The 25,374-nt window shown below is 34.1% G+C and overlaps 2 protein-coding genes across 2 annotated transcripts; both read right to left on the reverse strand.

The window, feature by feature from the left end:
• Positions 1-4,820: 4,820 nt before the first annotated feature.
• Positions 4,821-7,831, reverse strand: LOC132309408 (receptor-like protein 15). The gene is made up of 5 exons (XM_059807721.1): positions 7,651-7,831; positions 7,152-7,299; positions 6,864-6,937; positions 5,416-6,177; positions 4,821-5,359 (listed from the first exon to the last, which is right to left on the reverse strand). The coding sequence occupies exons 1-5, from the start codon at positions 7,829-7,831 to the stop codon at positions 4,821-4,823; spliced, it is 1,704 nt and encodes a 567-aa protein (XP_059663704.1).
• Positions 7,832-11,537: 3,706 nt separating this feature from the next.
• On the reverse strand, positions 11,538-18,362 carry LOC132306722 (26S proteasome regulatory subunit 4 homolog A). Its single transcript, XM_059804246.1, has 6 exons — positions 17,807-18,362; positions 14,649-14,894; positions 13,772-13,941; positions 13,481-13,697; positions 13,229-13,369; positions 11,538-11,751 (listed from the first exon to the last, which is right to left on the reverse strand). The coding sequence occupies exons 1-6, from the start codon at positions 18,281-18,283 to the stop codon at positions 11,668-11,670; spliced, it is 1,335 nt and encodes a 444-aa protein (XP_059660229.1). The 5' UTR covers positions 18,284-18,362; the 3' UTR covers positions 11,538-11,667.
• Positions 18,363-25,374: the final 7,012 nt, after the last annotated feature.

Raw genomic sequence — 25,374 nt, forward strand, 5'->3', positions numbered from 1 at the left:
TATGTTTGATCACTAGAACCTGGCCAGGACATTTTAGTAAAATGTTTATTAAATTATTTTTCTATTATTTATTTTGAAAAATATTTTTTTTGAAAAATCCTTTCTAAAAGAATTTAATTCAGTGATCATAAAGATTAAGTTGGTTACTCAAGGAATATAAAATATAAGTAAGCCTTAGGTGGGACAGTATATATTTTCCTGGGGCTACTTATGGATATTAGTAGTGGAGGGACTTATATGTAATTATTTAGTACACAGGGCCTTGTCGTAATTTCTAAATCCTAAAGTGCAATTACAATACTATTTGTGGTGCTTATTGTAATTAATTGGATAGGATAGAGTTATAAGATAACTTTATCTCTATCCAATTGGAGTTAGGATAAGGAAGCCCTCTTGGATCCTCATCTCTAGGCCCAGACTTTTTAACCGATTCTCTCAGATCATATATTCAGTGAGATAACGATACAAAAAATTGTATCGTACACTATCCAGAATACAGAGAGTGGGAGAGAAAGTTATGATTCCACAAACCTATATTGGGGTCATAGAGGTGAAGACTCATTAGTTTTCAAGGCCAAAGAAAAAAGTAAATACTGAATACGACGATTATTCAATCGTCCAAAGGTATGAGATCCATTTACAGTATTTATTGATTTGTTGAAAAATCACGTGGTTACGCTCCTGAAAATTTTTAAATGCTTTCGTTGTGCCTTCAATATTATTATTATACAATCCTCATACTATTAGACTATAATAATTACGACACTGAACGAAGCAAAATGAATGAGCTAAAAGCCTAAATTGGATAAAGTTTCTCTTAAAAGTACCGTGAGCAGTAAAGGTGTCTTTTTTTTTTTTTTTTAACCATATTTAAGACTTAACTAAACCAATGGCAAGAAAGTGTGTTGTTGGTAATTATTGTTTGAAAAATGATATAATGACCGAATCAAACAATCCAGTAAAAAATCGAACCTAACGTGAATAGGCCACGTATTTCCTAAAAGCGTAAATGTCCACGTTTCTCTCTCCTCTCTCCCTCTTCCTCCACGTTTCTCTCTCCTCTCTCCCTCTTCCTCCATTCTTCTGGTTCTCGATTCTGCCTCTCTTCTCTCTGTCTCTTTTTTTTTTGCAAAATTAGAAGAGAAAAACAAAAATAAAATTTCATCTTGTATTGCCTCTTAAATTCAAGGGTTTAATCCATGGTTGATAAATAACTCTATCATTTGGGCCAAAACAAAACAAATGATTATGAATGCTTCACTTTCAACCAAATTAAAGATGGAATAATCTGTGTGTTGTAAAACTCTTTGCGATTCAAGTATGACAAAACTGAAATATAATTTGTTTTTTGTATCTTGTAGATCACATATTTGCCAATAAAGTCTACACAAAAAAAAAAAAAAAAAAAAAAGGCTGCAACTGTAGTCTATCGCCTTCAAAGCTTTGAGAAGATTTATCAGTTTCTCTTGATTTTCATTCTGTAAAAGATTAATGTCTATTGTGACTGCAACTCTTCAGAACCCCAAGGTAGAGATGCCTATAAAGAGAATATTATGAGACTTGAACAAAAAGGTGAGGATGAGGACTTGAAGAGAGAGGAGAGAGAGAAGTGGCGAGAGAGAGAGAGAGAGAGAGAAATGGCCGACAAAAAGAGAGGAGAGAGAGAGAGAAACGGCGAGGAAAAGAGAAAAACGGCGAGGAAAAATCTGATGTGGCCTAGCCACGTAAGATTTGGTCCTTCTTTCGGCAAAAATCTTCGGTTTCCTTATCACTACTCTTATTGTTTTAACAATTAGAAAATGTGAATTCCACAATATTAAATATCATAGGATTAATGTTCATTATTTTAACACTCGACGAAATCTTTCACTTGTGCGGGCATGTGGCAAGCACTCAACATGGTCTCCTATGTAACGGGGAACTCAGAAATTTTTTAAATTAGGATAAATTACATCGAACCTCTTTTAAGGTTTGATGCTTCAGCGTTTATCGATTTCTTCTGAACTTGTTCACTAACTACCAAAAGGTGACTTTGAGTGTGAAAAGTCAATAATACCTTTATATTATAGGGTAAAGTACAACAACGCCCTTAAGGTTTGCCAAAGAGACTATTTTAGGACAATGACACACCCTCAATTTTGATAGAGCTACCAAAGACACCCCAATGATAATAAATTAACATTTTTATCACTTGACTTTTATATTGACCAATTTAAATGTTGAAATAACTTTTCTAACCTCATACCCATAATCATTTCTTTCCTTCTCTACTCTCTTCCTCCACCCCAACACCAACACACATATATACACACACATACTGTCACACATATATACACATATATATATACACACACACACTACATATACATATACATATACATATATATATATATACACACACACACACAAGGCAGAGACTACGGCGAGCCGCCTCTCCTCCACCGTTGGCGTCATCGTCATCCTCCACTTCTACATCAACGAATGGACTACTTTAGATCTTCGAATCCGACGTGGCTAACTCTAGATCAGCGGCCTGCCTTCGATTCCATCGACCAATAGAGCCCCATAGTCACCGATGAGATAAGTGTGGCAATGGTTCGGCCGGTGGAGGGCTCGACCGTGATGGGCGATGGTAGAGATGATGGCGACGGGCTGGTTCGCGACAGAAAGCGAGGAACAGCAGTGGACGGGCGGTGGTGACAAGGACGGTTCGCGGCTCGGCACCGGCGGGCAAGGAGAACTCGGCCGGTGGAGACGGACTGGTTTGGCCGTGGATGAATTGGCAGCGGCTCAGATAAGGGTGACGGCGGAGAGCTTCGGCTTTAATGATGTCGGCTGTGATGGCGGCGGTGGCGAGCTCAGTGATGTGCAAGGCTAAAGATGGTGATGTCTCAGCCGTGGATGATGGCGACGGCGAGCTCGGCTTTGGACGATGGCAGCCGGCGAGCAAGGACGACGAGAGAGAAAAATCCACCAGTTATGTGGTTGTCAACGTCTGTGGCAGGGTGGTACATTTATTGTAAATGGTTCACCACTCACCAGGAACACTTTTTACACCATTTAACACGATTTGACTAATGATTGACACATTACGATGGTAAGTATTAGAGTGAAAAAATTAAACATAGCTTCAAGACTTTAAGTTTATAAACATTGATTTAAATAATTTTCATATGTATTTTTTTAGTCGTTCTAAAACAGGGGTGGATGATATCCTTATATTTCAAAACTTAGCTAACAAAGTTTCTCTCTCCACCTATTATGGAAGATATTGACTTTGAAGTTAGAAATTACTTCAGTTATTTGAGGTCATCTGATCAATTGGATCAAACCAAAGAAAATTCTTCCCATTATAATCTCATAGTTATTTCAGTTTTATTTATTTTGTATTTTATAATTTGTTGATATTAAATTTTGTCCAACAGTCCAATTGTAGACCCAAATCAGATTTTAAAGATAAATCTAACATAATAATTCATGAGAAAAATAGGGAGAATATGGTTTGTAATGGATTCGATGACCTGTCAATTTTTTTTTCAACCTTGTATGTAAGGTCTAAAATGCATCAATAAACAACTTTTTATTATATAATTTTATATAAATAAATTTTTAAATGAATTTTAATAATTTTTATTAAAATTTTGAAGACCATTAATCTAAATGGTTATTTATTAAATGGGTCAAGAATTGACCAGTCATTTAAACAGGCTGGGAAGGGTTAATTTCAATGACAGAAAACAAGCCATTCAAATTGTGTTTCCCTTTCTCTTCTTTGTCTCGCATGCTTGGAAAAATAAACCACCGTAGAGACTGGGAAGTGTTTATAGAACCTCTAAATCTCTAATCCCATCTTAAATAAACCAAAACTAAAAGAATTCAATAATGGTACCAACCAAAAGCAACAGATAATATAGAAAATCAAATGATGGAACGTAAAATCAACTTGAATTATTTGTTAACATTTTGACTTGGGGTCAACCCATAAAGCCTTTCTGCACCAAAACTGAAGGCTCTAAAGAGGAGGACAAATTTTATTTGATTTATTATGTCTAAAATCATATTCTGAAAACAGAGTTTTAAAAAGAACACATCATTAGTATACAGTATTTCTTAATTTTTTTTTAGATATCTGAAAATTATTTGTGATTTTAGTTTTCTGGTAGGCTTTTCTACTAGGTTTCATGGACCCGAATTACAACAATTTTTAGGCCGGTTGAAACCACCATTACCTGAAGAACGTCTCAAGACTAGGCGGAATTATACTTGGGTCTTCTGAGTTTTAACCCATACAAAACCTTTAAAGAGAACATGGGAACAAAATGCATTTTGAATTTAGAATTGTAAAAAATTAAAATCAAATTTTTTACTAAATTTTCTTCAATTCTAAATCCATATCCCATTGCTCTCAAACATAACAATAAATAATTTACTGACTTTGAGGAAACATTAGTATTTTGAATTGCCAAACATCAAATTTATTTTACAATGAACCCAAATATAATTGGTAATAATTACAAGATGTTATTTAATTTGAACTCCTAAGCAGCACAAGGAAAAGAAATGGAAAGAGTTACAATATCTAACGACCATCAAACACACCGTCTAAATATTTTTCCGTCAAAATATCTTTCGAAAATAATCCACAACAAAGTAGTAGCAAAAGGTAACACACACCTCAACCAAATGAATCCAGACTCGCCTCCAGTAAGGGTTGATGTAGAAAACAACTGCAATCCCTAATGACATAGTTACGTAGGACGCTGTAAAGGTCACATAAAATGATTCCATGTCCATGAAGCCATCATCCACTTCATTGCTATTCACGACTGTTGGGGTTGTTGGAGGTGGCCCAATGGCGGTGCAAGGTCTTGAAAGTGGTGGTCCACAAAGAAGTGGATTGCCAATGTAGCTACTATTATCAAATTTATCAAATTGAACATATCTTTTACTTTGTGGTATGGTGTCGGACAGGTTATTGTATGATACATTAAATATGGCCGAGAATACAACTCATTAAGCTGTGAAGGGAGTTTCCCACTTAAGTTGTTGAAGGAGATATCTAAGCTCTCTACTTTGTATAGGTTTGAAAACGTTGTTGGTATTGTCCCGCTTAGGCCATTGTGAGACAAGTTCAACGCTCTGATTTCGCCAATGTTTCCAATTTCATTTGGAATGTGGCCTGTCAATCTGTTGCAGGAGAGATCAATAGCTGAGAATAGATCAAGATTGATTCCCTTGTAAGAGAGTGACGTTCCTTTATTAGTGAATTTTACTTCTGCTTCTCTACCGAATTCGCCCTGATAAGATCTGTGCTTGGTTTCTGCAAATATATCTAATGCATAGCTGAAACCCTTGGTTTCTGCAAATATATCAAATTGTTATGTGACAGTTTCAAAATTTTTAAGACCATGCAACCCATGGCCAAGTGCTCCGGTATTCCACCCGATAGTTGATTGTTGGACAAGTCAAGAATCTGTAGAGAAGACATATCACCTAATGAAGAGGGAATGCTACCACCAAATCTATTTCCGGACATGGTTAACCATATTAAACCTGGAAAAGTTGTACCAATGTTTCTCGGAATATGCTGGAAGTTATTGTGAGAGATATCTAGTGCTAGAAGCTGTGTTTCGGGATGGGATGGCAACTGAGGATATCTACGGAATGAATTATTTGGTAGAAAAAGTCCTACTAATCCTCTATTGTTCTCCAACAACCAATTTGGAAACTTCCCATCAAAGCTAATTTGAGAAATCTCAACTATTTGGAGGTCCTTTTGGTAGTAGAGGAAGTTGGGAAAGTCTGTAGTGCTACTGGTATTGCTAGATGCACTGTGAGATAAACGAATAACAGCCAGTTGGAAACGCGGCGCCGGAGTCTGGAAATTCAATTCTGACACCAATTCGTTTTCTTGGCTTTCAATGAGCTTGAGTTTTGAGTGGTTGAAGAATGATGGAAACGTGATTGGGACTTGGAAGCGGTTGTTTGAAAGGACAAGGTGTTCAAGAAATGTCATTTGAATAAGTGGAGAAAATGCAATATTTCCAGTGAATTGATTGGAATACAGATCCAAAAAACGAAGGGATGTCAACTTTGCCAAGCACCCGGGCAAGTTACCCTCCAGTTTGTTATAGGAGAGATCAAGATGTTGAAGAGTACTCCTCAATTCACAAAGCCCTGAACACCATTAGAATGACGAAGTCTAATTAACTTTCATCTAATACTCCCTCCATTCCAATTGAAGTGTCACCTACGGGGAGTACTAATTTTTAAGGTGACATGCAAGACATGTATTGTTTGCCTAAAAAATTACTGACTTTACTATTAAAGTTGGATTTAGGAGAAAGAAATTAAAAAAAAAAAAAAATTACTATTGAAGTTGGATTTAGGAGCCCACCAAGGGAAATATTGAACTAGTTTGCGCACTAAAATCCTTCTTGTCATGTGTTTTAAATTACAAAAAACTCCTTCCACCATAATTATTAATTATTTGAAATTGATGCATACATGCATAATGTTTCAATCTAAATAATTAGATATAAATTTAAATCATGCATGCTTCTTAAGTTTATCCAATTCAATTCATGTCAAATATTCCTTTAATCCAAATGGAGTCTTACTTTTCAACATTGATTGTGTTAAAATATATATGCCCAACCCTAACTCTTTTTGGTACAATGAAGAGAAAATAACACTTTTATATATTTTTTCATTTTGAAGAAAGGTTAGCTAATTACGTTGCTAAGTAAATGTCTCCCTAAGTCAGTGGAGAATCGATATTGAATTAATTTTTAAGAGAGTTGAATATATAATTAATTGACTTAAAATGTTAAAACTATATTTTCTTCTTGGTAGATGTATACCTTGGTTGGATATGATATTATCGATGTTGTCCCGGTTATATTCAGCTCTTTCAAGTTGTTCAAACCATCCAAATCTAGTAGGGAAAGAGAAATCAGAAAAAAATAGTAATAATTAGCTATAATACATTGCTCACTATTAACCAAATTAACATGAGGATAATATTATAAACATGAGCATTTATGTTTTGTTTTGGATCTAGAACTGAGCTTTGAATGATGAGAGGTTGCTACAATATTACAGTCACCTTTCATATAAATCGTTCCATTCAATCTGTTATCACTTAATTTAGAGTCTTGAGTGTTGAAAATCCATTCAGAGATGTTAGGATGCTATTATTGAAATAATTGTCCGTTAAATCAAGGATTTGTAAATTGCTCAACCTTGATAGTTTTTCAAAACCTGCAAGGCCCACAATAAAAAAGTAATTTGCAGGTTATTTCTTAGCAATAACACACAACTTTGTTCTAAAAATAAAAATAATAATAATAAAGAAATTTTAAAAAATAAAGGAACCAATCAATCATCAAATGCAATCCTTAAAATGAATATGTATCTCATCTTTTATATATATATATATATATATATATATGAAGAGAGAAGTTAGGTAAACTTTCGTTCTCAATACATCCTTGTATATTTTGGTAAGCTAAGTCTAGGCTTATGAGAGATTCAAAAGGAAGAAATATTAAAGTGTTTAAATACCAATCTTCTAACTCATATTCTCTCGTAGAATTAAGCGAAAATTTGATGACGCAAAGTATGGTGGTATTGCACTCAACACCTTACCATTCACAGCAATCGAAGTCCTCCTCCCATGATGGCAAGGAAGAGCCATATATGGGTGGTTGATGGAAGGTTTGAGCCCCAAAAGAGCGACTCTCTCTTGCTCCCAACACCCATAACACTCATTCGCCAAAACAGACATAAAAAATAATGATAACCTCAATACTCCTTCTGAGTACTCCATTAGTGAATGCCAAGTAATTGAACGGATTTGGGTTTAAGTAGGCCTTCTTAATGTCATTGCCTTTTCTTTTCCAAAGCATGAATAGGAAGTCCCCAAAGTAAATATAAAAATATCTTTACAGCTACCATTGGCTTTCCACACAAAAAGTCAAGGTGTTAGACACGTGCAATGTTTTACTTGAGAACAGAGACAAAAATCCAATTTTACTTTGTGGTAAATTTAGATAGAATTTTACCTTTCTGAAAGGAAAAAAAAAATTATATATATAGATAGGATTTCAATGAAAGAGAGAGACTGAAAAAATAAAAATAAAAATAAAAAATAACAGCACACCCAATACATATTGTAAGGCTGTGATATAAAACGAAAGGCAAGTTTCTACGCAATTAATTTGTCCAATGCAATTTTTGTACGTAGATTATGTGAGAGATTGTGATTTGGTACTACTAAATATCATTAATCCATATATTGAAACACAGTTTCTCTCTACACCTATTATGGAATACATCGACTTAAAATCTACTTTAATTATTTCAGTTTAAATTTTCTTGTATTTCATAATTTGTTGATATTAAAGTTTCGTCATTGGACTGAAACTATGATGCAGATTAGGTTTCTTAGATAATCTGAAATAACAATCCAAAAAAAAAAAGAAGGAAAAAAAAAAAAAGAAGAGTAGAATATCCATAAGAAAAATTGGAGCAATGCAACTCCAGACCTAATCAAATAAAGACCTGAGTATTCAGTTGGGTCTACAAAAGTTCATAGAAACTCTAATCCAACTTGAATAAACAAAGGAAAAAAGATGAATAGGAAAATGATGGAACATAAAGATTCCGTTTGTTTGGATATTAAATTTTTTTTTTTTTTTTGAATGTTTGGTTGTAGTAAAATATTTACGAAAAAAATATATATATTAAAATAGAAGAAAAATAACTTATTTATCACTTTTCGACAAATTATTTTACATGTTCGGCCCGATGGAATCGACCTCAACTTCAACGTAAATCTTTATTAAAAATATAAAAAAAATATTTTACGTCAAAACAAACAAGTCAAAGTAAAATTAAATTATTTGATAAGATGCACTTACCTCAAAGTGAAGGGAGTGTGCAACGTGAAACTCACTCAGCAATTATCGGGCCACTTACCCTTGAAAAACTGCAGCTTCCCTCTAGTTTCTTTCCCACTTTCCTTTCGTTTCTTTTCATCCAAACATGCAGTCAAAAAGGAAAAGAAATCTCCAAATCTATCAAATGTATCTGTGTCTCTGATAAGAATATAATAATATATTCTTGACTCGGGTCAACCCACATAGCCTTAAATTCTGCACCGAAAGCAAGGAATAAGAGAGTGAAACGTGAAACTCACCTTCTTTCCGTTTTTTTCTTCTTTTTAAGCACAAGTCAATCAACGCCATCAAAAGAAAAACATGAATCACGTAGCCAGCCAATTCATGATTTCTTTGTTTTTTTTCTTTCACGATATTCAATGCATTTAATCAATTGTTGAAATTTGGGTAGTTAAATCGTATTTTGGTTAAGATATTTTTGACAAATTTTAGTAATTCTGAAGTTGTTTTGTTGTAACTTAAAAATTACAAATTTGAAATAAAAATGAAAGCTTGCATACATCTAAACATTCCCAAATTTTGCACTGGTGAAAACATTATAGATTTGTTTTTTTTTTTTTTTTTTTCTAAAAATCATATTTTTGGAAACAAATTTTAAAGGAGGAGACAACATTATTAAACAGTTTTTGTAGGTACTTAAAAACTGTTGTGTCATCAAAAGTTCTTAAAATCTTATTCAAACTGAATGTGATTTCTTTCTTTAAGTAAAAATTACTCAAATTTGATAACTTATATCAGCAAGAAATTTAAATAAAAATTTAGAAGACTTGTTGACAGTAAATGAATATTACAATTGACTGGTAATTAGAATTGATGAACAACATTCCACTAGTGCAATTGCTTCATATCAATCTCATAAACTTTATCAAATTGGAATGACTAGAACTCAAGCTGAGATCTCATAACTTTTATCCAGCCTTCTATGCTGGTCAAATTATTAACTTTTGCCCTAGAGAATGGCTATAGTTTTATATAGGAAGAGTGGAAATAAGAGAAGTCAACATATAGGCGCGGCACCGGCGGCCAAGGAGAACTCGGCAGGTGGAGATGGATTGGTTCGGCCGTGGATGAATCGGCGGCGGCTTAGATGAGGGTGACGGCGGAGAGCTTGGGCTTTGATGATGTCGACTGTAAAGGAGGCGACGGCGAGCTCAGTGGTGTGCAAGGCTGAAGACGGTGATGTCTGGCTCGGCCGTGGATGATGGCGACGGCTAGCTCGGCTCTGGATGATGGCGGCAGGCGAGCAAGGACGGCCAAAGAGAAAAATCCGGCGGTGATGGCTTGACTGTTCTGTAAATGGGTTGTTGTCTCTTGCTTTTTTTTCTTCTTTGTTTTTTTTTTTCTTTTTTTGTGGGTTTGGCTTTGTAATTAATTGGTGGTGAGAGGGTGAAGGTCGGCTCATGATTAATGAATAGAGAAAATAAATTGCCCGAATATGCAGGGTGGTTGCTGGGTGGAGATGGTGGCGGTGGTTTGGGGGTGGGGACGGTGGTAGTTGTGGATTTTGGTGTGGAGGGTTGTAGAATTGATTTGGGTGCTGAAGATAATTTGGTTATTTAAGTATTTTGATATTTTATAATTAAAATTAATAAATTCAAAAGGAATTTAAGGGTTTGAATTTCACTAGAGACGTGTGTAAGTATCAATTAGGAAAAAAATGTTTGGATGACAAATTTCACAAGGAAGTGTGATTGTTCCAAAATAGGCAAACTTTAATCATATTGTTTTTTCATATAAGGGAATGACAAAATTATCATTTACTAAAATTTAGTCTAACCGATCTTTCAAAAATAAAATTTTAAGGGTGTTTATTTGAGCAAGCGCGCGCTAAAACTTTAGAGGGGTGTGATTTGCCTAAACATCTGGAAAAGTCAATATAATTTACTAATTTACCCTTTAAATTACCATTACTATCTTTAACAGTAATGCAATGAAGGAGAACACATCTAAAGTTTGCTACATTTTAATTTGAATGATCCCATGACATGTTCGGTTCAGTTGTTTAAAAACAATATAATTTGATGTCACAAAGCTAAAACCTCATTTCTGTTTCACGGACCCAGTTAAATGCTATCATATGCAGCTGGGTTAAAATCCAATAACGCCACGGAGAGAGATGTTTTTAATTCTTGCATTGGTTGGTCAGATCTAGTATGTAACATCTAAAGTGACAATGAAATTACTCTTTTACTCTGATTATTTTAATAATAAAACAGACGAAAAATCTAAGCTTGTGAATTGACATTTTTGCAATTATTATCTATCCTCTTTCCTCTTTCCTTTCTCTTCTTCCTTTCTGTGTTCTCTCCCTCCTTTCAAGCACCCACCACCACCACCACCACCGTCTCTTCTTCCTCCGTGTTCAGACTAAAAGTAAACTGTTCCCATTTTAGTCCTTTGTTGTCTCTTCCCTAACAAACAACGTCGTGCAAGATTTTTCATCCTTGATCCTTGTGATTAGGCTAAAACCTCATTGGAGGTCAGTGTATTTAATATTCAACATCTAAATGAAACAAATCCCTCCAACAAAAGTAAAATCGATGAATGTCAGATTAGCTACTAATATTAATCAGATTGACCTAACAAAATGACCACTGTTTTGATATCACCAATGTCAAATGTTCAACAAAAAATAAGTAAAACGAAGTGCTAACTTCAGAGAAATACGCCACACAAATGACCATGTCTATAAAGAACACAGCATTCACATATACAGTCCTTCTGGGACCCCCTCTTTCTTCTTGAACATAACCTTGTCTTTCGCCTTTTTGAAGTCTGGATGTGTTACCTGAGACACATCAAACATTCTTGTAAGAGAATCAAACACTAAAAAGATGATGGTCAAATTACAACATAATATATGTCTTTTAAGTATTAACATAGTTAAATTTTAAAAACTCTTCCGGTTAACAAACATCATTATCATAGCATTGTGTTGTTTCTCTCTTCCCTCTTCGAGGCAACCTAGGGGTGCTCCGACATTTCCTGCCCTATTGAGGGAACCTTTTAAGGTGAATTGAGCACTTAGCTTCTGAATTATTATTCATAAGTTCCATTCTTTCTATTAAGTGGAAGTTGAAAAAGTCATCAGTTTTACACAAGGGACCCTATGCCTTCTGATTTACAGCCATCTGAAACTGAAGATCAGATGATATGGTTGCCTATCAATAAAGACTTATCTAAACAATGAGTATGGGATGATATCGGGACTAAAAAAGCCATAGTCCTGTGGCATCACTTTTTCACTGTTTGAAGGGGCAGGTCCAAAACACTCCTTTTTGTTATGGGTAACTATCTTAGATTACTAAAAACAAATTACAAAGATGAGGATAATAAATTCAGAAAGCTGTGTGTTCTGCAGACAAACTGAGGACAATGAGCATCATTATTTTAATGCTGCTGCACATAGAGTTTGGTCCAATATCAGAGCTAAATGTGTTTTAATTTGGATAAATTGGCAGATCTTTAGTTTCTACGCTGAATAGGCAAGTTTTTGGGGCTGTGGTCTATTCAATTTGGGCAGAAAGGAATCTAAGAATTTGAACTCTTGAGTAAAGAGATGGAACCACCTAACAGAGAAATCATGGAAATTATTAGACTAGTCTTTCCCTTAAAGGTTTTGAGGATAATCAGGTAAATAAATGGCTTGTTGGGGAATGGAATCTTCCTGGAACAGTGCTGGAGAAGTGAAAGGCCTGTCTTTTTCTGAAATGCTGATTTAGATGTATGTCAAGGTACTTTAGGTTTGGCACATGCTGTGTACTTTTTAGATTGTATTACAAATCTCTGTACTGTCTTGATTGGTTTGCATTGGTGTGCTGATTTTTGTCTCAGTTCCGATTGCAGCTCAAGAACGGACTGTTGTGAAGCTTGTTTTTTTTTTCATAAAAGATAGGAGTTTCAATTTTCCTTCCTTTTTAATCCTGATCTGTTTTAGTTGAGTTGTGAGGTTTAGAGGCTTTGATATCAAATTCATTGCTAAAAGATTCTTTTTTAGGTGGAGGTGGTGTGTTTTGCTCTATTGGATTTTAGTACTTTTTTTGTGAGGGTATATATTGAGGAAGGAATGTCTCTTTTCTTCTTGTACATGATTGTTTTGAGTAATGGAACAGCTTACTTTTCAAAAAACAAATAAAAGCAATATGCCAACAACCATGGGCCCCCGAACTAATATTACCGTGGATAGACAACATATTATGATTTTTTTATATGTTTTGTGAGAATTGGTCATAAGAAGCGCAAGAAGCAAAAGCCATTGGTCTCACCTTCATACGACGCTCTCTTAATGCAAGCAAACCGGCTTCAGTGCATATTGCCTTGATATCAGCTCCAGAAAACTCATCCTTAGTCATAACAAATTCTTCCAAGTTGACATCATCAGCCAATGTCATCCTTGATGTGTGTATCTGCATCTCAAAAGTAAAAGGTTTGCTTAGGTGAAAGTTATCACAAAGATAAGACTCATCAAAACTAAAACCGATATTTTTGTATCTATATAAATTAAGCCATGCATGCACCTGGAAAATGCGTCTCCTTGTTTTAATATCAGGAAGAGGGAATTCAATCTTCCTGTCTATTCGACCAGGGCGAAGCAGTGCAGGATCAAGACTTTCAATTTTGTTTGTTGCTAGGATCACCTTTACATCTCCTCTAGAATCAAAACCATCCAACTGATTCAGCAGTTCCAACATAGTCCTCTGAATTTCACGTTCACCACCTGAGTGAGCATCGTACCTGTAACACATGCCAAAATTAATAACCACCCAACAGAATTGCTCTGCAGTCACTACTACTATTCATGGACTCACCTTTTTGTACCAATTGCATCAATTTCATCAATGAACACAATTGAAGGTGAGAGATCGTCCGCAACTCTAAAGAGTTCCCTCACTAACTTCGGACCATCTCCCAAATATTTTTGAATCAATTCACTTCCAACAACACGTAAAAAAGTTGCAGATGTGGAGTTTGCCACAGCCTGAAAACAATACCACAGAGACCTAGAATTAAGGACTATTTTGACACAACTCGTGCAATCAACCATAAAGTCTTACGCCTAGCCATTGATTAACAGATGGCTAATCATCTATTATTAGCGAGTAACTAAGCAAGTAAATAAAATACAATTACCAACACCCCCCCCCCCCCCCCCCCCCCCCCCCCCAAAAAAAAAAAAAAAAAAAAACCACTATTGCCTTCAAAAATCCAAGCATTAGTTTAGTTAGTCTTTAAACTAAGCAAATCACATCAAGTAACGATTGTATAACACAATATAATACAATTCAATCAAATGTGTTTGAAACAAGCCATCAAGTATATCATTTTTTTTTTTTTTGGTATGAGAGAAATTAATGTTTTATATTTATGCAAACATGGGTAACCAATAAAGACAAAAAAAAAAAAAGATTTCTAGAGCAAGGGAAAAACTCGTATATACATGCTCTTTAATGGGAAAAATAGTTTCCATAAAAATATATAGTTCGCAATTGATGTTAACACAAATATTTAGGAGTCATTGACAGCATACACCAACTGTACAAGCAAACTTACGTTTTATCAATCAAGGCCATAGTGGGGCATATCCTAGAGATAACAAAATGCAAAAAGGATGATGAAAAGAATAGGCAGAGACGCATAATAAGTTTAAATGCAGTAACTCAACAGATAAGTGGATTAGGTTCACACCTTAGCAAGTAAAGTCTTGCCAGTTCCAGGCTCTCCATAAAGTATCACCCCCTTAGGAGGCTTGATACCAATGTCTTCATATAATTCAGGGTGTGTTAGAGGGAGCTCTACTGCTTCTTTGATTTCCTGTATCTGGGCATCTAAGCCACCAATGTCAGCATATGACTCCAATGGCGCCTTCTCAACCTTCATTACAGACACCATTGGATCAACTTCATCTTGAAGAAGTCCAACAACAGAAAGAACCTGAGAAAAGAGCATATATAATACAAAAATATTTAAATATTTCTTTCCAGCATATTTCCTCAATATTTCTTTTCAATCAAACAAAAAGTGCAAAATGAAATGACAAATGGATAATAATTTCTTGAATGAGACTATGTATATCATTCATGATAATTTTTTTTTAAATTTCAAAAAAGCCCCTGAACTATTAAATTTTTGCAGATAACCCCCCAAAAATACTATTTTGGCATGAAACCACCTATTATCAAGAAGTTGTATGTATTCCCCTGTCGTCGTAACTCCGTCAAAAGAAGAAATGTGGGTCACATGCACAATGTGTCATACAATCATATGTATTATGATTTATGACCATTCTACCTTTTTTTGGTTGACAAATATGCCAATGAACTCTTGATGCAGTTCATCTTCTCTGCCTAATGCTCAAACTGCTGCTGCTACTAATACTGCAGCAACTCCTTCAATGACCCCCTTCATATTAGGTAACTTCCAAGTCCTATCAACCCTAATCTTGTACATATAAATATATAACTTACTTTGTCTTGCCTTATATTGTCTTTACCATTGTTGTTTTACCCTTTTGAGGTTGACTAGCTAGTTATGCAGTAAAGAAAGTTTGCACTATAGTAGTGTGCTATCTGATTCCCGAGCACGCCGGACTCTACCTACTTTTGTAGTTGCGAATTTCCACCAATCAGAGGCATTATTTCTGACTTGTTGCCTACTCAAAGAGGCTTGTAATAGATTAATTGATACAATTTTGTAAAGAGTGAGATAGAATTGAATTTATACCAAATATAGAAATAGTTTCTCTCTCTAGAACTAAAGTTTTGAGAAAAAAGCAAGAATGAAGATGATGATGCCAATCTCTAAGTTAACCCTTGAGGATTCCATGGCCACTACAATGAGTGGCTAAATCCTTATAGCCCCTAAGGTTGCTTCCCCTAGTCTTTTGTATATTTTTGGGGATTTTAGTTGTAATTAATGTTTTGACCATGAATAAATATAAATCTTATTATTTTAACATGATTTGTATGGATTAATGTTTTCAATTGATCATTTAATTCTATCCATATGTCTATGTATGCTAGAATGAGTGTTCATGTGTTTTTCTCTAGATTTAATGAAATTGATGCATGTCTATGAGTGTTGATATTATATATCTAGTGATAGTCAAGGCATGGTGCTTAATTGATTACTCTTGTGGTTTATTTGATGATTCATACTCATTTCTTGATGGATTGTGCACATCCTTAGTTTAATTAGCTTAATTTTCATGTCATTAGCTTAGATGTAGTGTAATTGCTTTAATTTCTTAGGTAGGTAGACAATCCATTCTTATTGTTTGATGTTCCATACTTATGAATGCAAGAAGTACATTTCAAATATGTACATATATAGACATGTATGCTTATGAATGCAAGAAGTACATTTCAAATATGTACATATATAGACATGTATGCTTATATGTTCATATAAACATATGAATACTTAATACTAAAGCAGAACAAAGACCATCGAGGCCCAGGAGAGAACCAACTCAATTACCCTGTATTCATCCTCGAATTATAACTGAAATGTTTGTGGAATCGCCTCAGCCGAATCTCAATGACCTCCATCGGCATCGCTCATCAAGGTGAGCACATTATTGGTCCTCTCAGAACCAATCTGCACCATCCCCATGGTCCCATCTTCATCTTAAATCTCATACTTGCACCTCTTCTGGCTGATCCCACCAAAACTACCAACCCCAACTCTCTGCAACACAGTGTTCATTGTTTCCCTGGCCACCCTGCCATCATCACCATATCCCATATCTAGATATGCATGACTAAAAACACCACACCCCAAAAGAGGAAACCAATTACAGAATTTTCTGGTCCCAGAAAGAGAGAGAGCGTTGGTGAGGGAAGTTGAAGGGGGACAAATCTTTAGAGAGTGTTGGTGTTGCAATTGTATTTTGTTCACTCTACAATATGCTTTTATTTCTCCTTTTTTTTCCCTTTTCAAAGTGACAAAGGCAAAACTGTAATTTCAGTGGTACCTAACAAATAGTCCTTATTTGCCAAGTATTGATAGTTTAGGGGTTTTTTGCTTTTCCCAATGGCTATATCCAATAAATATATATATATATATATGGGTTGGGGAAGTTTCTGCAATTACTCCTAAATTATTTGCAAACCTGCCTAGGAATCAGTCCAACTAAGACCCAATGCTGAAAAAAGCTAAGATTCGTCCAACAAGTCCTTAGTTCCTTACCTTTCGTAACAACACCAAAATGAAACTTTAATAAAGAGCATATTACAAGCAGAATAATGAAAAAACACTAGAAAAGAAACTACAAATCTGAAGCAGTAACTTCCCCTAAACTAACCTCAATCAAACCCCAAATCCTACAAACACAGCTCATCAAATCAAACATGAACCGAATAATTCAAAATTTTGAAAAGGCAAAAAAAATAAAATAAAATAAATAAATAAATTCCCTAGGTTCCCATTTTCTCATCAAATCAAACATGAACTGAATAATTCAAAAGCCTAATATCCTGATCACTAATCGAAATCATAATTTCAACAAAAAAAAAAAAGCAATAACTTATTGTTCATCATAATCGCATATCCAGGCTCAAGTTGATCACTGTCTATAGGAACAAGCAGACTATAAAAAACACTAGACAGAGAAATTAAGAATCTGAAGCAGTAAATTGCCCAAAACCAAGCTCAATGGACCCTAAAGCCCTCAAAAACACGCAAAAACAGAGAATAATATCAGAAAATTGGAAAATGAATGAACCCTAATCTCTCATTTTCACATCAAATTGAGTATCACCTAACAGTTACTAATCACAGCTCAATAATTGAAAACCGTAAGGTTTCACAATCAGAAACCACAATTCAAACAAAAACAACAATACCTTATTGTGCATCAAAATGGCACACCCAGGCTCAAGCTGGTCCTTGTCTACGAACGACAAAATCCCCACGTAGTACTCCGGTCCCACCGAAGACGACACGATGGCGTGATTCTCATCGATCAACTCCTCGAGATTGCCAACGCTCATCGGCGACCCACGCAGATCGTCGACCTTAGATCGGTCCTCCTCCGTTTTCTCTTCTTGGGGTTTCAATCTCTCTTGATTCGTCACGAACTCTTCTTCCATCAGAAGGTAGTCTTTGATTCGCTCGAGTTTTAGTAACCTCAGCTTGCACTTCGTCAGTGGCGTCACCGTCGGAAGCCGCGCCGCCGCCTCCGGTCCCTTCTGCTTCCGCTGCTTGCGGCCGACTCGGGCCGGCGGCGCCGCCGGTTCAAACTTCTTCTCCTTCTTGTCGCCGTCTTGCTTTCGGTCGCCTGGTGGTTGGCGGTTCAGACCGCCCGGAGTTCCCTGACCCATGATGAGAGAGAGAAAGAGAGCAAGGGTTTGGAAGAGAGAGAGAGAGATGAGGTTTGGAATTTCGAGTGTGTATTTCGAAGTATGTGTAATTATATATATCGTGCAGTCGAGCAAGCGACTTTCCTTGCACAGCGCACTCTTAAGATTCCTAAAATTACAGATCTCTAAAAATATAAATTTACAAGAAAAAAATGTAGGAAAAAGTGCAAAAAACCTGTGAATTATTATCAAAATTGTAAATACCCATGAATTATTTGGGGTTATAAATGGAACTCTCAATTATAAAAAGGATGCAAAAATGACTTTTTTGGTCACCGGGCTATATTTTTCGGTGACCAAAGGGTTAAAATTATCAAAATTTCCCCGCTTATTAATTTATATAAAAATTATAAAATATAATAAATGTACAATACTTATAATACCGGACAATATTGCAACTAACTAATAGTTCAGGGGTTTTGTTACAATTTTGCCTAATAATAATAATAATTGTACTAAACTAATAAAAATAAATTAAGGTATGTAAATCACTTTTATAGCCCTGCGAATTAGCAATAAGAATAATAATAAAAACAATAGTAATCATAATAATAATAATAATAGTAATAATAATAAAATTTTAAAATAATAGCAAAAATAAATTACTTGATTAGTTACTTGATGGATCCTATGCCTATAAATAATTTTTGCAAACTCATAAATTATCAAAAAATAAATTAATTAAAAAAAATGATGTGCTAGTTCAGTTGACTGTGTAATAGTAATATATATATTTTGTGAAGGTAAATAATAGTAATATTAACAACGGACTAACAATGTGCTAAAAACAAAAAGTATAGCAGAAACATTTAATTTCATTAATTATATATAGATAGATTACGAATTTACGTGGAATCCACGCATTACATTAACTCATTAATATTCTCTTACTTTACCATTGTTTTGGGCTTCATTTGTTTGGTTGGAAAATTTTTTATATTTATTTTTTTGTGTTCTATTGTCCAAAATTTAAGTAAAATATTTACTGAGTAAAATAATTTACAAAAACCTAACAAAAAATAACTTATGTTTTTGTTCTAGAATTTTTTTCAGGACCTTTACCAAACACCGAAAAATAAAATTAAAAAAATATATTTTATCTCAAAAAAATTATATAAAAAATATTTTTCAAGGAAGATATTTTAAAACAAATGAAAATTTGCCTAATTTTTCACTTTAAAAAGTATTTTCATATATACATGTGTATGTACATATATGTTTACTATCATCATTTTTTTAATTTATTTATTTGTTTTTTTTAATAATTTATGAGAAATTATTTATAGGTATATGGATCCATCAAGCAACTAATCAAGCAATTTATTTTTGTTATTATTTTAAATTTTTATTATTATTACTACTACCACTAGTACTATTATTATTAGTTATTATTATTCTTATTGTTATTATTATTTTTAATTCATTAATCATTTAAATTAAGAATAATGTAGAAAGGAGGGTTTATTTTTATCCTGCACTCGTATTTTCAATCATTGAAATGACAATATACACCTCATATCTATTTCGAGTATTGATATTTAATGAAAATTTAAAATGGTCTCCATACATTGTAAATACTTTTTTTTTTTTTCTTTAATCTTAGTTTTATTTTTTTTAGTTATTATTTTGAAAAGATCATTGCAAAAATGAAAAGGTAAAGTAATTTTTTTTTTTTTTTTTTTGACAAAAATCTTTAAAACAAGACACAAAATAGTTCTTCATCTTCCTCTTCTTTATTGTTTTGGCTTTTTGCAGATTTGTTTGTTTTAAACACAAAATAATAATTATTATTAGTATTGAATATATAATATTAATGCCTAACTATAAATTTTTCATTGTTACACAATTGTGTGAGGGATTTCTAGCACCAACTTACCATTATAAAATTAGACTTGATTTATTAAATTACTATAATTCTGTTTATAAAATGTACTATTATTATAATATACTTAATTTATTAAATTATTCCGCGACTTAGTTGATAAAACTTTCCGAGTGGGTAAAGTTTTTTTTTTTTATTCTTTGTCTTATTCCCTCTTTTCTATTTTTAGATAGAGTGGACTATGATTATGATTTTTTTTTCCCTAGCAAACAAAGAGAGCATTACAAACTGATTTGGATCGCAATATTAGTTTTCCCTCATGGCTATGGAGTTGAACACCCCTATGAAGAGATTTGGAAATATCGAGTGCAAGCTTCAGATGAATAATTCATTCTACATTCACTCCGTTATTCCAGATATCAACCCACAAGCAGCGTCCCAAAATCAAAGCAGACTTTTGCCCAACAGTTGTGACCTGCACCCAAAACATAGATTCTGTAAAATAAGGATCTGTAAATTCCAAATTCTTCATTCATTCTCTGAGAACCACCAAATGCCCATCAAATAGACACGGGCTCTCATTGAGAAACCATTTCCAAAGGTGTTCATCGGAATAAGAACTTGGGAGATGTAAAAACCCACGTGATTCACCATCAATTGATCCTCCAAACCCTCAATAAGCTCTTGAAGATGGTCAGAGGTGTCTTCCTCAGTAAACTTCACGAGTTGTTGTTCAGCACAAGTAAGTGAAAAGCCCTCCATGAGAGCTACCAGATCCCTTTCCATGCATAATTCCACTATAAGAGCACAAACCAACCATAGACTACAAAGGCAAACCCCCCAAGAGAAATGAAGAGAGGAGATTCCCATAACGATAATGGTGAAAAGTAAAAGAAATGGAAGTATGCTCCGCCAGATCTTGAAAAAAAAAGTCGTCTTTGCTAAAGTGATTTGAAAATAAGAGAATTTACACACATGTGACATTTCGAGCAGACCTTTACAACTTACAACAAGCCAAGATCAAAATGGATGTTAGAAATAATGTGCCAAACTGTGATACTCCCGAATTTTCACGCGTAGGTTAGTCAGGCATACGCCCGAATATCCGGGAATATCAAAAACAAACCGGCAATAAATTAACACAGAATACAAAATGATAAATAAAAATATATAAAACGTTGATATGAAAGCTAAAATGGTAATCTAATATTTAAATCATCATAATAAAATTCTATTAAATAGTAAATTCTTCTGACACAATTAATTCTCCAAAATACAACTCGGGAATCCATATTATGTGGACTCTTAGAAAATCCCAAACTGGAATAAATAACAGTAATAACTGTCTACATCTTAATACTAAAAACATAAACCAAAATTCTATGTAGATAACCAGAAGAATGATGACTGGTCTCTACTTTACACGAACAAAATTTACACCTGGTACTATCATAGACCCGAAAAATAAATAGTGGGTCAGGCCCACAAATAAGTTCTTTCTACTACTTCTCATAGAGACTTAAGGATCAAATACATCCTAGTCAACTCATGCAATAACTATATAGTTCGTATACATATAGATACACACTACAGGACTCTCACTGGACTATAGGGCAGTCTCAACGTAGGCAACATGTAAAACCCATTGGTAATCATAAGTATCATCATCTACTAGGACACACAACAATCCATTATATCCAACTATGCATCTTAGGCAATATACGCTCCCTAACCACCGATCCTGATAATTCAAGCTCATATCGTGGCACATATCTATATATATAAATCACTATCCTATCCAAAATATAAAACATCATATCCGCCATAGTCTTTCTATGGCATGTTATCCACTTCTGAATCCATGACCTGACACGAAGTATGAGACTAGACTTATTGGTCAATTCATCCATAAAATATCCAAATCCAAAACAATAAAAATAAACTATTTGGATATGGATCCGTGGCCTGATACGAAGAAGTGAGACTAAACTTATTAGCCAGCCAATCCATAATATGCCCCCATATCCTGACAATAATGCATTATTCCATAATCATATCCAAATAATGGTTTCTAATCCAAACAATGATGCAAACATGCATGTACATCAAGTAATCCAGAAATAAACATGATAATCATCATTCAAATATCCATTGCATTTAATAAAGCAATATACAACTTTAAGTAGCATGTAATTAACTTACAGACAAGTAATTAACTTATATCTCAATTAAATTACATATTATTGTATATTATACATTCCGTGAATTAATCAACCCATAAGTTAATCAAAATCCATTACGTCTTTAATCTTAAGCATATTAATGTATGTTATGCATTCGGAGAGTTAATTAGGTCCATTTAAATCATCCATTACAATCTAGGTAGCTTTGAAAACCCCTGAAGTCAAAACCAGAACCCAAAAACATCATTCTGCAAAATTTCCATAAGGGAGTCGGCTCCCTCCAAAAAGGAACCGGCTCTCGCCTTGAGAATCGTGAAAATTTACAAGGGAACCGGCTCTTTTTCAAACAGAGCCAACTCTTGCCCTGTTGCTCTCCTTCTTCTCTGTTTCCGGCGATTTTTAATCACTTTGTTCTCTTCCGTTAAGAGTCCTAACCATCCGTACTAAGTCCCAAACGACCCAATTAATTATTTAAGATAATTACACATGATTAGATTCAGTTTAGACAACAATCCATGCATTATAATTCGAGATCAAAACAAAACATCAAAACATATATATAAACATGTAACTTTTTTATTTTAATCCGAATTAGCATGCATATAGGTTCATTAATCTTGCTTAAACATCCTAAAGTTGTCGTAGACTTGTATTGGACACTAGATCAAAGAAAAGGAGTATAACATAGAACTTGCCTTCAAGGGTTTTGGATTGAAAACACAACTCCTATCTTCTCCAGCCAATTCCTCAACGCCAGCATCCTCTGGTTGCTGTCGTCCTCCTCTGCAGGTCTGGTCTACACACATGAAAACCAGCTCCGTCTTCCTCTTCTTGCCCTTAGTAATTACAATACTAGTATAACCTAAGGGCAAAATGGGGTGTTTACAAATGGGCAGAAATATGTAAGCAGGGTGTGGATTGTAAAAGGTAATAATAAACAATAAAATAGAATAAATGGTTAATTACAATGACACCCCCTGAGGTTTGCTCTATTGATAACCATATATAAATTAGCCTATTTTTGAACAATGACACCTCCTGTCAGATTTGGCATCCAAACAGAACCTAAAAATGTGTAAAAAGTCTAATTCACCCTTCATTATTTTATTAAATTTTTAATGTAAAATATCAAAATACTTGAATGACTGAGTTGCCCTTTTGCTATTCATTCACGCTTCTCTCTGTACGCAAATATCATCTCTCTCTTCCCTAACCCTAACCATGTTTTCACCAATTAGATTATCTCTCCTACCTAACCTTTGATCATGACAAACCCTATAAAAATTTCACTGATGAAAACAACCACCACCGATCGGCAGCGATAATCTTGGCATCCAGGCCGAGGAGTACTTTTTTCTCACACTATGCTCACCTCTGCTCCTTTGTGTGTGTCCGTATATACTATTACAATCAGCGTCGGTGTGCGGTTATAAAGGTAAGGGTACTCTCTGTAATTGCTGCTCTGTTAATCTTTGATGAGCAGGATACTTTTCGGAGATCCATCTACGTCCTCACATATTCATTTGTCTTCCCTTGTTTGTTTTTCCATGGGGCCCCTTCACAAGGGGATTCCGCATCCACGGAGATCGATGCCTCTTTCACCCCATGAACCTGATTGTAGTTAATTATCTCTATCAATGAAGTTTGAAGTAAGTTTACCCCTTTTCTTTTCTCTCTTGATCATGTAGACATGGTCATTTGGCTTCCTCTTCAGGAAATTAAAGATTAAGAGCCAATGGTCCTTGGTTGAATACTAATTCTTTACTTAGTAGCTCTCTCTCTCTCTCTCTCACACATACACAGAGTACGAATTGAAACTCTCTTTTTTCAATTAAATTGCATACACAAACATATATATATATATATAACAAATGTAATTAAATTGAAAAAACAAAGTTTCAATATATATTGTGTGTGCTGGTGTATGGTTACATGTTTGTATATATATATAATTATATATATAACTCTCTTTTTTCAATTCAATTGCATACACAAATATATATATATATATATATATATATATATGTAAATGTAAATAAATTGAAAAAAATAGAGCTTCAATATTTATTGTGTGCTGGTGTGTGGTTACATGTGTGTGTGTGTGTGTGTGTATATATGCAATTAAATTGAAAAGACAAAGAACCCCAATCGACACTACAGAGGATGTTCGTGGCGCGCGCACAGAGGAAGATGATGGCAGAGGTAGTTCTTGACCTCCCATTTTCGCTGTAGGGGTTCTCGTTGCTCAGATCAGTGGTGATTGTAATCTTGTGGGAGGACTAGGATCGCTAGGAGTTTCAAAGGTCGAGAGATCGCTTTCATTCTGCCACTGTTATTCTTTCTTGAGGGTTGTTGGGTTTGGTAAAGAGGATTAGTTTTGTCCATTAAAAAGATTTAAAGAAGGTTAAAATAGTAATTTGATGATTGAAATATGTCAATTTATAAGTTAAAGGGCAATAGAGTTAATTTATCTCCTGTTAAAAGGATTGGGGTGTCTTTGTTAACTTTACCAAACTTGAGGGGGTGTTATTGTTAAAAAATGAGCTTACTTGTATATGGTTGTCAATAAAGCAAATCTCAGGGGGTGTCATTGTAATTAATCCTAGAATAAGAGATAAAATAAGAAAGAAAAATACAATATGAACATGCATGGTGATTAGCTTTTTATAATAATAAACAATAAAATAGAATAACAGATAAAATAAGAAAGAAAAATATAATATGAACATGCATGGTGATTAGCTTTTGCTTTACGCTACCACCCAAAGATAGGATAATATAAATATAATATATATAAGAAAAAAATAAATAAATAAATAAATAATAAAATAAACAAAATAAAATTTGTGTATTATATCCAGGTCGTGGCCTTAAGCCATTACCCAAAAATAAGACCACAATATATATATGTGTGTGTGTATATATATATAATACATATATATAATATAAATATAGCAACAAATAAAAATAAAATAAAAAAGGAAAAGGAAAAATAAATAAAATATAAGCGTAAATCAAGTAATTAAACTGATTATAAAAATCGTGGT

The sequence above is a fragment of the Cornus florida genome, unplaced genomic scaffold, assembly GCF_030987335.1.
Source record: "Cornus florida cultivar Cherokee Brave unplaced genomic scaffold, ASM3098733v1 CherokeeBrave_3.0.0_Hap2_Chr05, whole genome shotgun sequence".
In the NCBI taxonomy this organism is placed as follows: domain Eukaryota; kingdom Viridiplantae; phylum Streptophyta; class Magnoliopsida; order Cornales; family Cornaceae; genus Cornus; species Cornus florida.